Raw genomic sequence first — 15,180 nt, 5'->3', positions numbered from 1 at the left:
AAACCTGTGAACGTACTTCACTATTGGAGTTGTCCCTTTCCTCCTTATGTGCATTTGTTGGAACTGCTGAGGGAGCATTAGGAATCGGTACATGTCGATCTGGGCACCGGTTTGATTACACAGGCTGGCTTTGATCCTTGTAATGGGGGTCATTGCATATTGGTAAGAGGCCATTTATTATCTTGGTGGCGGTTCCTGCACTCGGGGCTTTTTCCAAGTTTGAAGTGGTGGACAGTTTCCCTTCTTTATTGGAGCACTCTCTGATGAACTTTTGTTTACTGCACTTTTGTATTTGATCCATTTGAACATTTGTATGGACTGTGGATTTTATTTATTTTTGTTAGCGCTGCACCATTTCCATTCTACAGTGCCATTCGGATCTGGTATTTCTGATTCTAGATCAGGTGCTGGCTGCTTTCAATTGGTCTGTTGACCTTTCATTTATTTTATGTATGGTTTTATCTTTACATTTTAGCGCAGCAATATCCCCATTTTTGTAAGACAGCAAAATCCTCCGGTGGTAAAGTGGTTAAATATTATATATATATTTTTCCCTCGGTATCTGTATTGCTCCGCCCATGGGGGGTTGAACCACCCTTTTTTTTTTTCTCCTCAATAACTTTATTACTCTGCTCGTAACCGCCCTTTTTTTCCTTCAATAACTTTATTACTTCAATCAATGTTGTTGACACTGCCTTTTTTTCCCCTCAGCAACTTTATTGTTTCGCCTAAAACAAACAGCGCTTGTCTCGGCCGGCTCACGCATGCGCGCAGTACGTGAGGGGCGCTTCCGGTACGTGTGACGGCGGCCGAGGTCGAAGGGGAAGGCTGAGGTGGGGGATTCGGGCCTAGTGTGGGACATGAAGGAGGAGGAGGTGTGACCAGAAACCGGCACCGGAAGATAAACAAGAGCGCTGTCACAGGGTGAGCGTAACCGGTGAGTGTGGCGGGGGAGGGGGGAGCTGGAGCTTGGCTAGGGGTGCTCCCCGCACCGGACTGCCGCCCTGAGAGAGCTGGAGGGGCAATAAGAGCCAGAATAGCCTGCCTGCACCTCCTCCGGCTTTGTGACAAGCGAGCAGTGCGGAGGGAGCTCAGTGCTGGGAGGAGGAATGGGGATTATTATTATTATTATTATTATTATTATTGATGGAGATCCAACATGCTGGACCATCCCTGACAGACAGACTGTCTGACAGGGGGGCTCTCCCTCCTCTGTATGGACAGGCTGACGGGGGGGGGGGCTCTCCCTCCTCTGTATGGACAGACTGACGGGGGGGGGCTCTCCCTCCTCTGTATGGACAGACTGACGGGGGGGGGCTCTCCCTCCTCTGTATGGACAGACTGAGGGGGGGGGGGGCTCTCCCTCCTCTGTATGGACAGACTGAGGGGGGGGGGGGGCTCTCCCTCCTTTGTATGGACAGACTGATGGGGGGGGCTCTCCCTCCTCTGTATGGACAGACTGACGGGGGGGGGGCTCTCCCTCCTTTGTATGGACAGACTGATGGGGGGGGCTCTCCCTCCTCTGTATGGACAGACTGACGGGGGGGGGCTCTCCCTCCTCTGTATGGACAGACTGACGGGGGGGGCTCTCCCTCCTCTGTATGGACAGACTGACGGGGGGGGCTCTCCCTCCTCTGTATGGACAGACTGACGGGGGGGGCTCTCCCTCCTCTGTATGGACAGACTGACAGGGGGGGCTCTCCCTCCTCTGTATGGACAGACTGACAGGGGGGGCTCTCCCTCCTCTGTATGGACAGACTGACAGGGGGGGCTCTCCCTCCTCTGTATGGACAGACTGACAGGGGGGGCTCTCCCTCCTCTGTATGGACAGTCTGACAGGGGGGGCTCCCTCCTCTGTATGGACAGACTGATGGGGGGGGGGGCCTCTCCCTCCTCTGTATGGACAGACTGACAGGGGGGGCTCTCCCTCCTCTGTATGGACAGACTGACGGGGGGGGCTCTCTCCTCTGTATGGACAGACTTCACTCCTCAGGTGATATGTCCCCAGACTAATCTGGAATAGGACTCCTCAGAATGTAAACATTACCCCTCCCCCCACCTTATCTATGTCATGTACAGGATCTGGTGCTGTCACTGCCATATTGTCCTCCATACTCACTGACTCCCAGATTTGGAACAAGCATGCAGAATGGCAGCACAGACTTTGCTGGCTGCATGCTTGTTCCAGATTAGGGGACTCACTAGGATCAGGATGACAGCCCCAGAGCCTCTAAAAACAAGTCAGCAATGGCAGCTTTTATACATGGTTACAAAGGGGGGAGATTTACTAAAACACTCCGAATCTGGAGCAGCTGTGAATGGTGGCCAATCCACTTCTAACTTCAGCTTGTTAAATTAACCCCTTGCAGACTGCACTGTAGCAGAATAACAACTACAGCGCAGCCGGTCAGATGTTGGAGGGTATCATATGACGTCCTCTCGTAATTGCACCCGCTGCAGCACGCTATGTCTTTGGGGCACAGCTGTTCACAGATCAGGGTATAGAACCAATCGGTGGCTCTTTAACACATGGTCCGCTGTGTCCAATCACAGCGGATCATGGTGTAAACACAAGCCAGTTATTGGCATTCCTTTCCTCACGCTGACAGTGTAAGGAGAGCCGATAGCCAGCTGGTGTGAAAGGGAAATCTACACTGAATATCAGTGCAGTCCCAACATTGCCCACCAGTGCTTCCTTATCAGTGGGGCCTATCAGTGCCCATCAGTGAAGGACAAAAATTATCTGTTTGCAAAATTTTATAACAAACTATGAAAAACTTTTTTTTTTTTTTGTTTTGTTTTTTTCAAACTTTTTGGTTTAGCAATAAATTAAAAACCTAGTGGTAGGTAAATACCACCAAAAGAAAGCTCTATTTGTGTGAAATAAAAGATAAAAAATATCATGTGTGTACAGTGTTGTTTGACCGCACAATTGTCATTCAAACTGTGACAGCGCCGAAAGCTGAAAATTGGCCTGGGCAGGAAGGGGGTGAAAGTGCCCGGTAGGCAAGTGGTTACAGTGATTGTGATTTTTTTTTTTTTTTTTTTTTTTTTATAACAAACTTTATACTTTCCTGCTCTGTGTAATGGTTTTGCACAGGGCAGCCCCATTTCTTTTCTTTTTGGGTCCCCCGCCGGCGGTCCTGGCTCCTCCTCCCTGCCAATTGCCCCCGATACCAAGCCTCTTGCTATGGGGGCGCTCGAGCAGATGCTCTCCTTTAAATGGACATTGTCCACTCACATGCAGAGCGTGTCTTAGCCCCACCCCTGTTTTCTCCTCATTGGCTTACTGGCTGTAATTGACAATATCGGAAGCTATTGGCTACCCCTGCTGTGTGAGCCATTAGGGAGAGAGAGACCTGGGAGATCTGCTGCTCTCGTGCACATCACTGGGTTGAGATGGGGCTTGGGTAGGTATAAGGGAGGGAGAGGGGGGGGGGGGTTGTAACTGGACCCAGGAGATTTTTTATCCTTAATGCATTTAAGTGATACTAAAGTTTCGCTCTTATTGTACCTGTGGCCATCGCCACCCCACAGTGGTTACAGGCAGTCCCCAAGTTACAAACATCCAATTTGCATATAACTCATACTTAAAAATGGAGGGAGACCACAGGAAGTGAGAGGAAATCTCCCCCTAGTTAGGGGAAATTCACTCCTGTAAGAGTTATAATGGGAAAAAGGTGTCTCCACTGAAGCTTTATCGCCAATCCTGGTTTCCACAACAACCCAGAATTTTCAAAATCCAATTGTCACAGGGACAGAAAGTGAGGGGAAATCTTCTGAACAGGGCTACAGACAGCAAAACATTTATTATGGGGGTGATAACCTATCTCTATGCTATCCAAAAAACTTACAAATTATTTTTTTGGCTGGAGATGAATCGAGCTGAGGCTGCTTTTATCTTCCAACCACTGGGACCAGGCAAGGTGTGTGGCAGCCTGGCTATAGCTTCCTAATTTTAACGCATGCAATGGGTCTGGACGAATCTTTCCGCAGCCTGCGCTCTCACTAGTCTGCGGCATCCAACTCATGGGACCTTATCAGCCTGAGTGGGGGCCCCTAAGCATTTATGGTGGGTCACAGCGTTGACAAGGTGTTTTATTTGCTCATATGTCTGCAGAAAACCGCTTTATTTATTCTTTTCTTCACTCTCCCATACACTCTGGCAGTGGATTGTCCCTCGGTGTCATCACATCGATTGCAGGGCCGCATGCTGTAATCGCTGGAGTCTGAGGGAGAAGAAGCTGTGGGCTCCAGTCTTACAGCCTGAAGGGTGCCTGTGGGATCGGAGGCTTGTTTAGGGGTTCTGGTCATTCATTGGTAAACAGTCAGATCATAATTTGCGTGACCGGTTGGGCCGGGACTCTGCTATAATGTTATTTTAGTGTCTTTCAGCCTTAGATGCTCTAGAACAGGGGTGTTGAACTCAAGTTCATTGTGGGCCGCATCAGCATTATGGTTGCCCTCAAAGGGCCGGTTATATCTGTAAGACTAGATGTCAAGAGCCCCCCACCCCACCATCAGGAGTCAAGAGTCACCCACCCTTCCTTACATCACAATGCACCCCCTTACCTTGTGCTGCTGCCAGGAAGAAGATGCGGGTGGATCTGGGAAGAAGAAAGTGCAGGGTCTTGAGGAGAACCAAAGGAGGGCTGGAGTCAGCTTCCAGAGACGTCTAAATGCTGACACCAGGGGAGGCAGAGGCAAGGTGGTGTTGCAGCTGCACAGAGAGGTGCAGAATCTGTAGGAGGAGTTCTGTCCTCCTCTCTGCTTCGGACTGTTCAGAAGGGGGGGCAAAGACGAGCCTTTCTGCAGTTGCACAGAGGAAAGCAGGATCTGGAAAGGAGTTCTGTCCCCTCTGCTGCCGACTACTGAGACAAGGTGGGGGTAGAGACAAGGGGGGTGCCGCAGCAGCAGGAGAGGTGCGAGGGCCACATGAAATGGCCTGGGGGGCCGCATTCCACCCGCGGGCCTTGTGTTTGACACCTGTGCTCTAGAAGATTACAAAATTTTACATTTTGCACATGCATTATTTTGAATTTAAAAGGTTTTATATGCTGTTAAATTATTTTTTTTTGTCTGTTTTAGGTATCCTCAAGAATACATAATATAATAGAGATTATATTTAAACAATGGAGCTTCCAAATTACAGCCGACAGCTCTTACAGCAAGTCTACACTCTGTGTAAAGAGCAGCAGTTTTGTGATTGTACGATTTTCGTTGGAACGTTGCATTTCCGAGCTCACAAGCTTGTCCTTTCTGCTGCAAGTCTGCTCTTTAAGTCTTTACTGGAAACAACAGAAACCATTTCTATTGATGCCTCCGTTGTATCACCAGAAGAATTCTCTCTGCTGCTGGAGATGATGTATTCAGGAAAACTTCCACCTGGAAAACACAACCTGACAAAAATTATCACCGTGGCAGACAGCCTTCAAATGTTTGATGTTGCTGTGAGCTGTAAGAACCTCCTGACGGAGCTCATGAATCACTCCGCCCAGACTCAAAAGGTAAAGGATGTTTCCGTTAAGCCATTAACCTTGGTTAAACCTGAAGCCAGGCCTGCAGCCCCCAGGAGCAACCTCGTAAGTGAGACTTTTGCCATTGATAAGATGTTATTGCCTATGAGTACTGGAGGGATGTCTCTGGCTTCTGCTCCTGAGAAGCGAGTGACTGAAAAAGTTACAACGCTTGTTTCTCCTCCTAAGAAGCTGGACGCTAATGGGAACTTGCAGGCCATCAATCCTTCTCCTCCAGAACAAATAAAACCAGAGCAGAGTTCCAAATGTGTTAAAGGAAACGTGGATTGTGGAATTGAGCCTTCAAGTGTAGCAGGACCACCAAGCCCTGCACTGATAGATGCTGCACCAACATCTGAGGGTTTGGATAAGGAGCCGCCTCCTGCTGAGGATGAAACTATACCATGTGTTCCCCCAGTACAGCAAGAGACCACTAATCCGCTTCTATCAGAAACAGTAGTAGAAGAAACTACGGATTCTGCTTTAGGAGATACTTGTGCTGAAACGACCCTCGAGTCCTCAGGACAAGATAGTGAACTGCCTCAACCCGAGGAGTGTAGTGAGCCCGCAGCAAAGAAAAGAAGACTTGATAAGCCAGGTAACACCTAAATATTTTTATTTTTTATTTTTTTGTTTTATTTCATTGCAATGCAATCAATAGAATACATTATATCACAGTTGGGTATCTTAACATAAAAGGTAATATTGGAGGTTACAGGCTGTAAAGTGAGGCTGACTGATGACTAACCCCAAAACAGCCATCATCCATGTTAGGTGAGGGGGTGCCCAGTCTGCTCGGTTTTTGTTGACAGAACTCATGCACGACTAGGATTTCATTTTTAAAAAGTAGGTGAAGTCTGCTTTTTTTTTTTTCTTACCTGCAAAGTAAAGTCATAATGTGCTAGTATGCATCTGAGGGGGGTTGCATAATGTGCTAGTACTAGCACACTATGTGACACTTGCCTACAAACGAAGCACTGGTCATCCCTGCTGGAGGCCGCATCCATCTTGACCTGTTTTCCTTCCAGGTCCACGTACTCCAGTTGTGCTACTGGCCAGAGCCACATGACATCACTGCCGTGCATGCATATGGGAGCTGACGGTCACAGCACAGAGCTCTGAAGAAACGGCACGGGCGTCCGTTCCTGCAGAGCGCATGCGTCGTTGACGTCTTCGGCGCAGTATACAGTAAATATCTCCTAAACAGTGCAAGTTTAGGAGATATTTACAGTACCAATAGGTAGGCCTTATTGTACAAACATTATGTGGAAGTTTACAACCACTTTAAAATTATTCTAAAGCCCTGTTCACACCTGAGCGTATTTCAGCTCGTAAAACGCTCATCTCTGAAGTCTCAAAACGCCCAACAAGCAAAATCCCATTCATTTCAATCGCCGCTGTTCTCATATGAGCGTTTTGTCGCCTAAAGCAAAACGCCTGAAGCTCAAAAAAAGTACATGAGCTTCTTTTTTGGCAAATAACAAGCGTTTTTGTTAGATATCAATGCCTTCCTCCAAACACCTGCAAAAAAAAACGCCTGAAAAATTCCTGAAAAAATTGCCTGAAAAAACGCCTGAAAACGATAGGCTCAGGTGTGAATGGAGTCTAAAGGAAAGGATTAAAGAAACAAACAAAAAAAAAATGTTCTAGTTACCTGCTCTGTGCAATGTTTTTGTACTGAGCAGCCCGACTTCTTTTTGGTTCCCCCGCTGGCTGTCCTGGCCGTCCCCCTGCTAAGTGCCCCCAATGGCAAGCGGCTTGCTATGGGGGGCACCCAAGCAGGCTTGCTCCAAAGCCACGCTCTGTCCATTCACACACAGAGCGCTTCTCAGCCCTGCCCCCACTCCCTCTCATTGGCTCACAGGCTGTGATGGACAGCAGCAGAAACCAATGGCTCCTACTGCTCTGTGAGCCAATGAGCAGAGAGAGACCCTGGAGAGGATCTTCACCCAGAATGCATTAAGGTAAACAACCTTGAGCCTTTAGAACCACTTTAATCAATAGAAATGTACAGCGTATAAACAAAACTTTTTTTTTTTTTTTTTTTCTCGTAAATTTTGGATAGCGTGAAGAAGGATTAGAACACTGTAAGGTTTTACTGCCTATAGCAGGAGTGCTCAACCCTTTGAAGAGTGAGGGCCACTTGAGTGATTTCTTAACCGGTCGCGGGCCTGAATGAACTATGGGGTTCTATCGCCCCTCAAACTGCACACGTAAAAGAGCCCTTACTGTACTGAGCTCCCTATAAGGCTGCTTTCACACTGAAGCGCTGTGGTTGGCTTGGGACAGGAGCCGGCGCTATAGAGGAAGCATCGGCCTATGCTGCTCCCTCCGTAGCCACTTGCTTCCTCCGGCACTGGCTCCATCCACTCTGATGTTCTGGGATGCTGGGTCAGCAACCTGTTATCTTGGCTTGCCAACCTGCTATCCCAGAGCAGTGGAGAGACTCCACTGGAGAAACAACCGTTTACCAAATTTAATGTTTTGTCTCCAGGATAGGAAGTGAGGGGAATTGTCTCTAACGTCAACAAGGACAGAAGTAAAAAATATATTTTTTAGGTTAAGTATGCTAGAACCTCTGTCAGCTTTTTATTGTTTGTTACCCTGTTGGGGGACTTTTCCCTCACTTTTTAAAATTTGGTAAAGGCTTGCCTCCAAAACAAAAAAGTGAAGGGATATCCCTCTGACCGAACCCTGGATAGCAGTAAACCCTTCCAGGGGTCTCCTTTTCAAAACAAGAAAAAAAAATGTGGGTAGAGATACACTTTAAAACTGATCTCTGTGGAAATTCAAAACTACCCTTGCAGTGGAGCTACCTCCACACTCAAGGGTTGAATGCTCATTCTTGTCTTTGGTACCATTTAAAAAAGAAAATACAGTTTTACTTACCTTGTCTCTCGCTTCCTGGCAGCCGGCGCTCTCCTCTTCCTTCCGATGTTCAGGGTTGTGGGAAGACTCTTGCCGACCTTACTTACAATGCTGGTCCTTCTACTGGTCCTCCATTGTTTGTTTTGACGTCAAAAGTGTGACTGTTGGCTGGAGCACCAAAGAGCAGCTGCATCGGGGGACCGGAGAAGAGGAAGCCTACAGGAGCGAGGGATAAGGTAAGTAGAGCTGCCTTTAAAAGTACCGTGGACAAAAATGTGCATTTAACCCTTGCAGTGTGCAGAGAGCCCCCACTTCAAGAGTCGTTCAGCTTTAAAGAGGTTGTAAACCCATGAAAGTTTTTTTTTTTTTTTTGCTGTAACCTGAAAGAGAAACCATTGCATACTAGCTCATTATGCAATACTTACCTAAGAACGAGCCCCCGCCGTGCCGCCCGCTCACCTGTATGACGGGCGACATGTTCAGTTGCCCGTCTTCCGAGATCGCGGCATCCGGCCATCTGATTGGCCGGAGCCGTGGTGACGTCACTCCGCACGCGCGCGGGAGCCGACGGTCACGGCACGGGGCTCTGAAGAAACGGCACCAGCGGCCGTTCCTTCAGAGCGCATGCTCCAGTGACATCACTGGCTGCATGCAAAGTAAATATCTCCTAAACGGTGCATGTTTAGGAGATATTTACAGTACCTATAGGTAAGCCTTAATATAGGCTTACCTATAGGTAAAAGTGTCAGAGGAGGGTTTACTTCCTCTTTAACAGCACTGCGTTCAGGAAGAAAGCTGGACCAACTCCTTTTTGATGAATATAAAGTATTTTAATCTGCAACATGCTTTAGGGCTGAGATGTGGGATGAGAAGAGTTTAAGTTAAAGATGCGCCGAAAATTATCAGCTGAAAATAGTGATCAGGGTTGTGCCGATGATGGCGCAGAAAACGCATGCGATTTTGCCATGATTTACTGTGAGTTTTGCCACAACTTTGCCATGCTTATAGTGTGTTTTTCATTTATGTAGCCCAAAACTTGCATTAAAAACATAACACAGGTGCGTTATTGGTGTGTTCTTGCTGCGTTTTCAATGCATTTCAACGGGGAGGTGCATTTTTGGTGCAGTTTTTTTAACTGATCAAAAAAAATAAAATAATTATATATATATATATATATATATATATATATATATATATATATATATATATATATATATATATATATATAATTGTGTGTGTGTGTGTGTGTGTGTGTGTATATATATATATATATATATATATATATATATATATATATATATAATATATAATATATGTGTGTGTGTATGTATGTGTATATATGTATGTATGTGTATATATATATATATATATATATATATATATATATATATATATATATATATATACACAAACATAATGTATATGTGTGTGTGTGTCAATATTTTAATTTTTTTTTTTTTTTTTTTTAAAGCAGAGGCCCTAGAGAATAAATGTGTGGGTTTTTAAATTTTTTATGTAAAAAAAAAAAAATTGTTTTATGTTTTTCAAATGCAATTTTTGTTGCAAAAAATACATTGAATTTTAATCACAATACATAACACATTTTTTGGGGTAAAATATAAAAGATGATGTTATGCAGAGTAAATAGATTCCAAATATGTTGCGCTTTCAAATTGAGCACGCCCGTGAAACTGCAAAAAAACAACGTAAATCCATAGGCGATGCTTTATGGCAGTGGTCCTCAACTCCGGTCCTCAGGGCACATTAACAGGCCAGATTTTAAGTATTATCTTGGGAAGATGCAGACTAGAATACTGCAATCACTGAGCAGCAAATGAGATCACCTGTGATGTAATTTAGTTATCTTGCAAACCTGGCCTGTTAGTGGGCCCCGAGGACCAGAGTTGAGGACCACTGCTTTATGGTGTTAGAATTACTGCCCATGATCTGACGTTCGTGTGATACCTTACGTGTGGAGCGATCACTGTTTGTGCTGTTGACACTGTTGCTTTAATTTTTTTTATTTTTTGATTGCTTTCATAAGTAATGTAAACATCCTTTGTGACAGCAGTAGGTAGTGACAGGTACTCTTTATGAAGAGCTCTGCTCTCAATAGCATTTGATCACAACAAGATTGATGTGATTTAATGCTTTCCATTTCTGGAAATGGCGCAGGGGAAACCAGAGGTGATGTATGCTCATCGCTTCCTTTTTCCTATATCACAGAGGCGGACAGAGCGGTTCCACATCTATGATCAGCTGAAGGAAGCGGTCATTTGGGTATCTGAGTGGGATGGGACAGCCCACAGGAGGCGGCGGAAAGGGGAGGACGTCCCGTCCTATCCCGCTGCTTATAAAGGTGATCCAGCAAGTAGTTAGCTGCTCAAATTGCATTTACAAGAGAGCCAGGGCAGCAGGGCTAATTGTTAAAAAAAAAAAAAAAAAATGTTTGCCTTGCGCTCAGAACTGCATATCCCGGGCGTCGGGCGATAGAAATTGAACGTCCCTGTGTATGACTTTTTAAATAAAAAAAAAAAAAAAAAAATTGCATAATTGCCTTTGTTTTTTATTTTTTTTTTAATTTCAGTGCTTATTCTTTGTTAATGGTGCTTGATGTATGTTATGTTTAGAGTCGGAGAAAGCATCGGGTGAGTTGGATTTTCTTATCCGTTATGAGAGTATCTTCAGCGAGGCACTCTCAGACCCTCAAAGTGTTCTTGAAAATCTGAAAAAGTGTGAAGATATCAAAGAGACTGAAAAACAGGTGAGTGTGCTATTACAGGTACAAGGGGGGAACCTGTCTGCAATTGCCCGAGCAAATGTAACAAAAATAAGTAGAAAGGTTAAGTGATTGTGATTTTGCTTTTTTTAACCACTTACTGGCTCCAGGAGGTTTACTCCAATTCATGACCAGGCCATTTTAGTGATACGGCACTGCGTTGTTTAACCCAACAATTGCGCGGTCGTGCGATGCTGTACACAAAAAATTGATGTCCTTTTTTCCCCAAAAATAGAGCTTTCTTTGGTGGTATTTGCTTACCCCCTGTGGTTTTTATTTTTTGTGCTATAAACAAAAAAAAAAGACCGGCAAATAAAAAAATATATATATTTTTACTTTCTGCTATAAAACACATCCAAATAAAAAAACTAAAAATAATCAAATTTCTTAATCAATTTTGGCCAATATGTTTTCTGCTACATTTTTTTGGTAAAAAAAAAATCCCAATAAGCGTATATTGATTGGTTTGCGCAAATGTTATGGCGTTTACAAACTATGGGATATTTGTTTGGAATTTTTATTTATTTTTTTTACTAGCAATGGCGGCAATCAGCGACTTATAGCAGGACTGCAACATTGCTGTGTACACATAGGACACTAAGTGACGATTTTTTTATACTTTTTTGGAGACCAGTGATACCAATACAGTGAGTGCTAAAACATATGCACTGTCACTGTTATAATGACACTGGCAGGGAAGGGGTTAACATCAGGGGTGATGAAAGGGTTAAATGTGTTCCTAGAGAGTGGTTTGTAACTGTGTGGGGGGTGTTTTAACTGTGAGAAGACAAAGGATATGTATTCCTTACTAACAGGACAGCGATCTGCCTGGTCTACATAAGCAGATTGCCACTTTGCCTCTGTGGGGCGCACCGGTCCAACCGCAGCGGGAGCAGTTTGCTGGCGGCGCACATGTGTGCCGCAGAACTGGAAGTGCAAAATTACGTACCTGATTTTGCACACAGGAGCCGCCGCACCCCCCCCCCCCCCCACAGAATATGCAAAGGTTAAATAACAAACGGTTATACAATGGATATTAAAAGTCTACACACCCCTGTTAAAATGTCAGGTTTCTGTGATGTAAAAAAATGAGACAAAGATAATTTATTTCAGGACTTTTTCCAACTTTATTGTGACCTATAAACTGTACAACTTAATTGAAAAACAGACTGAAATATTTTAGGGGGGGGGGGTAAAAATAAAAAAACTAAAATAATGTGGTTGCATAAGTGTGCACACCCTCTTATAACTGGACATGTAGCTCATAATAAATAGGAGTCAGTACACACCTATACACTAAAGCTGATATGAGCAGCACTCATATATAACTTATAATACACCTAAAGACAATGCAACAGTCCACATTAGAGTGATGATACCCAAAATAAGTCCCATCAAGTGTCAAATGTGAACGCCCTTTTTCAAAATTGTATAGTCACTCACCAAAATCGCAAAAGGCTCTATGTAACGATGAAGATACCTGGGTGGGTCTCTAAAAGGAGCCTGCTGCTGATGAGTGCTTGCGTTTCTTTCTCCACCATACAATGAAAAAATCAACAGAAAAAATTCATAGTGTAATATATTATCCAAAGATTTAAAAAAATAGATAGGAATAGAACACCCGTGATAATGGCAAACGTGAAATCTCGGTGCTTTTCTCCATCTTTCCCACATGCAGTGCAAATTCACCAGATGAATTAACACAATGAGCCTGTCACAATCCCATGAATGTCGAAGGAAGTAACCCGACTCTAACAACAGTGTCTCCAACCTCTATTCGTTTCAGGGATCTTTAAACAGTGTAATGTTAGGGGACAATTGGTCACTCTCACCACATCATGATACCAAACAGAATAGACCAGGTATCATATTGCAGTTTATTTTTTTAAAACCAGCTTAATACATACATGCATTTAGCATAATGCAGTTAAAAGCACTCACATCGGCACTCATGGCAACGTCACGTGGGTGGCACTGTCCAACTTTCCAGCCAATGCTCGTGCTTAGGGGCCTATAGGGTGTGCTTTATGAGTGGCCCTGTGTGTGTATATGTATATGTGTATGTATATGTATGTATATATATATATATGTGTGTGTGTGTGTGTGTGTGTGTATATATATATATATATATATATATCCTAAAAGCGGACTAACTCCTTACATCATATCCGCTGTAGACACCATTTTCCCGTAGAACAATACGTCACTTCCGGTTACTGCGCCATTTTCTCTTAGGCTACATTCACACCTGAGCGTAGCGTTTTTCGCGCGTTTTTTACTGCGATTTTTGCGGCGTTTTTTACCGCGATTTTTACCGCGATTTTTGTGCAGGCGTTTTTAGATTGAATAGAGATCAATGGAAAACGCCTGTAATCTGCCCAAAAAGAAGCTCATGTACTTTTTTGAGCGTTGGGCGTTTTGTAAACAGCGTCAAAACGCTCAGATGTGAACAGGGGCCATTGAAATGAATAGGATTTGTCTTGTTGGGCGTTTTGAGAGCTGATCCTAGAGCAGAAAAACGCCCCAAAACGCCTAGATGTGAACGGAGCCTTAGATATTCTAATGTAAACAAAAATGCAACATTTTGTTGTAGATCCCGGAAGATTAAGAAACTCAAGCCGCTATATACTCAAACGTATAGTTAGAGCGATAAACTATATAATATGATTTTAAATGGCAGCGAGAAAGCAAAAATTCATGTATATAACAATATACCGTATTTATCGGCGTATTACACGCAACTTCATTTTAAGAGGGATGTTTCAGAAAAAAAACATTTCAAGTATTTAAAAATAACAGTACACAGCCCCTCTCATTACACAGTCCCCCTTTACATTACACAGTTCCCCCCCCCCCTTGCACAGTACATACCCCCTTTTATTATGAAGCCCCCTTTACATTGCACAGCCCCCATGCACTCCCTTGAGACCCCCAGTCTCCTGGGACAGCCCTGCCGGCGTACTCTAAAGTAAAAAAGAAATCGCTGCCAGCCCCTTTTCATAGATGCTTCCTACATTGTGTCACTGTCGTAAACCGATGCCTCTAAATACCTTATTAGCTCCGTTCTTGGCTGGTCATGTGACTGCTCTCCGCTGACATTTATTGGCCGGTCATGTGATCGCTCTCCTCCACCAATCTGAAGCTACAATCGGAGGAGGAGAGCAGCCAGAAGGAACGAAGCTAACCAGGTATTTAAAGGCACCGTTTTTCAATGACCGTGATATAATGTAGGAAGGATCTATAAAAAGGGGCTGGCGTGATTTTTTTCTTAACTGCAGAGTACGCTGTCAGGGCTGTCCCAGGGCCAGGAGAGGCGGAGCGACCGGCCTGACACCCCTCAAATGTCACACCTGGGGCAGACCGCCCGATCCCCCACTCCCCCCTCCCCAGGAAAAAAAATATCGGTGTATAACGCACTCATTGTTTGCACTATATTTTCAGGGGAAAAAAGTGTGTAATATACGCCGATAAATACGGTATATAAAACTGTACATAAAAAAATAAAACTTTTAGGCTACATATACTGTTGCAATAAAACCAATATCCCCTATCAATATATAGTATAAATATGAATCCAAACAAAATTGATATTAACATTCTAAATAAAAACAATAAAAAATATATATAGATGCAGGGATGAGAATAAAAAATACCAGAAAAAAATAAAATAAAAAATACAGAATGGCAAATAGTCAACTATTCTCTATAAAACAATTGATATCCCATTCTATATTCTGGCCAAAAAGGAAAATATGTCTTTAATTCATTGAGCCAGTACATTTCTAATTTGGAAATCTCCCTAATTTTGTTGCTGCCCCTTCAGTGGGGATGATGATTACAAATCGCATTGAAGCTCAAACTACTAGGGTCACGGTTATATTTCTTAAAGTGCAAGGACAAACTGTTTCTTAAAACCTTTTCTTTTTCTCAGTACACCTTTTCCGTTTCCCAGTACACACCTGCCATCTTTTAACCTTCTTAGCGGTATTCCCGAGCGTGGCTCAGGGTTAAATTTCA

General features: G+C 44.1%; 1 protein-coding gene across 1 annotated transcript in view; it reads left to right on the top strand.

Annotated features, from left to right (window-relative positions):
- The first annotated feature begins 799 nt into the window (after positions 1–799).
- Positions 800–15,180, top strand: part of ZBTB40 (zinc finger and BTB domain containing 40) — an 80,786-nt gene continuing 66,405 nt past the window's right edge. The window contains exons 1-3 of the mRNA XM_082273186.1: positions 800–937; positions 5,089–6,114; positions 11,015–11,148. Coding sequence (XP_082129312.1) covers positions 5,133–6,114; positions 11,015–11,148 — 1,116 coding nt within the window. The 5' untranslated portion in view covers positions 800–937; positions 5,089–5,132. The remainder of the gene's footprint in view (positions 938–5,088; positions 6,115–11,014; positions 11,149–15,180) is intronic.

Source organism: Pelophylax lessonae, assembly GCF_965119305.1.
Source record: "Pelophylax lessonae genome assembly, chromosome: 12".
Lineage (NCBI taxonomy): Eukaryota > Metazoa > Chordata > Amphibia > Anura > Ranidae > Pelophylax > Pelophylax lessonae.
This window is presented reverse-complemented; position numbering and strand designations above follow the sequence as displayed.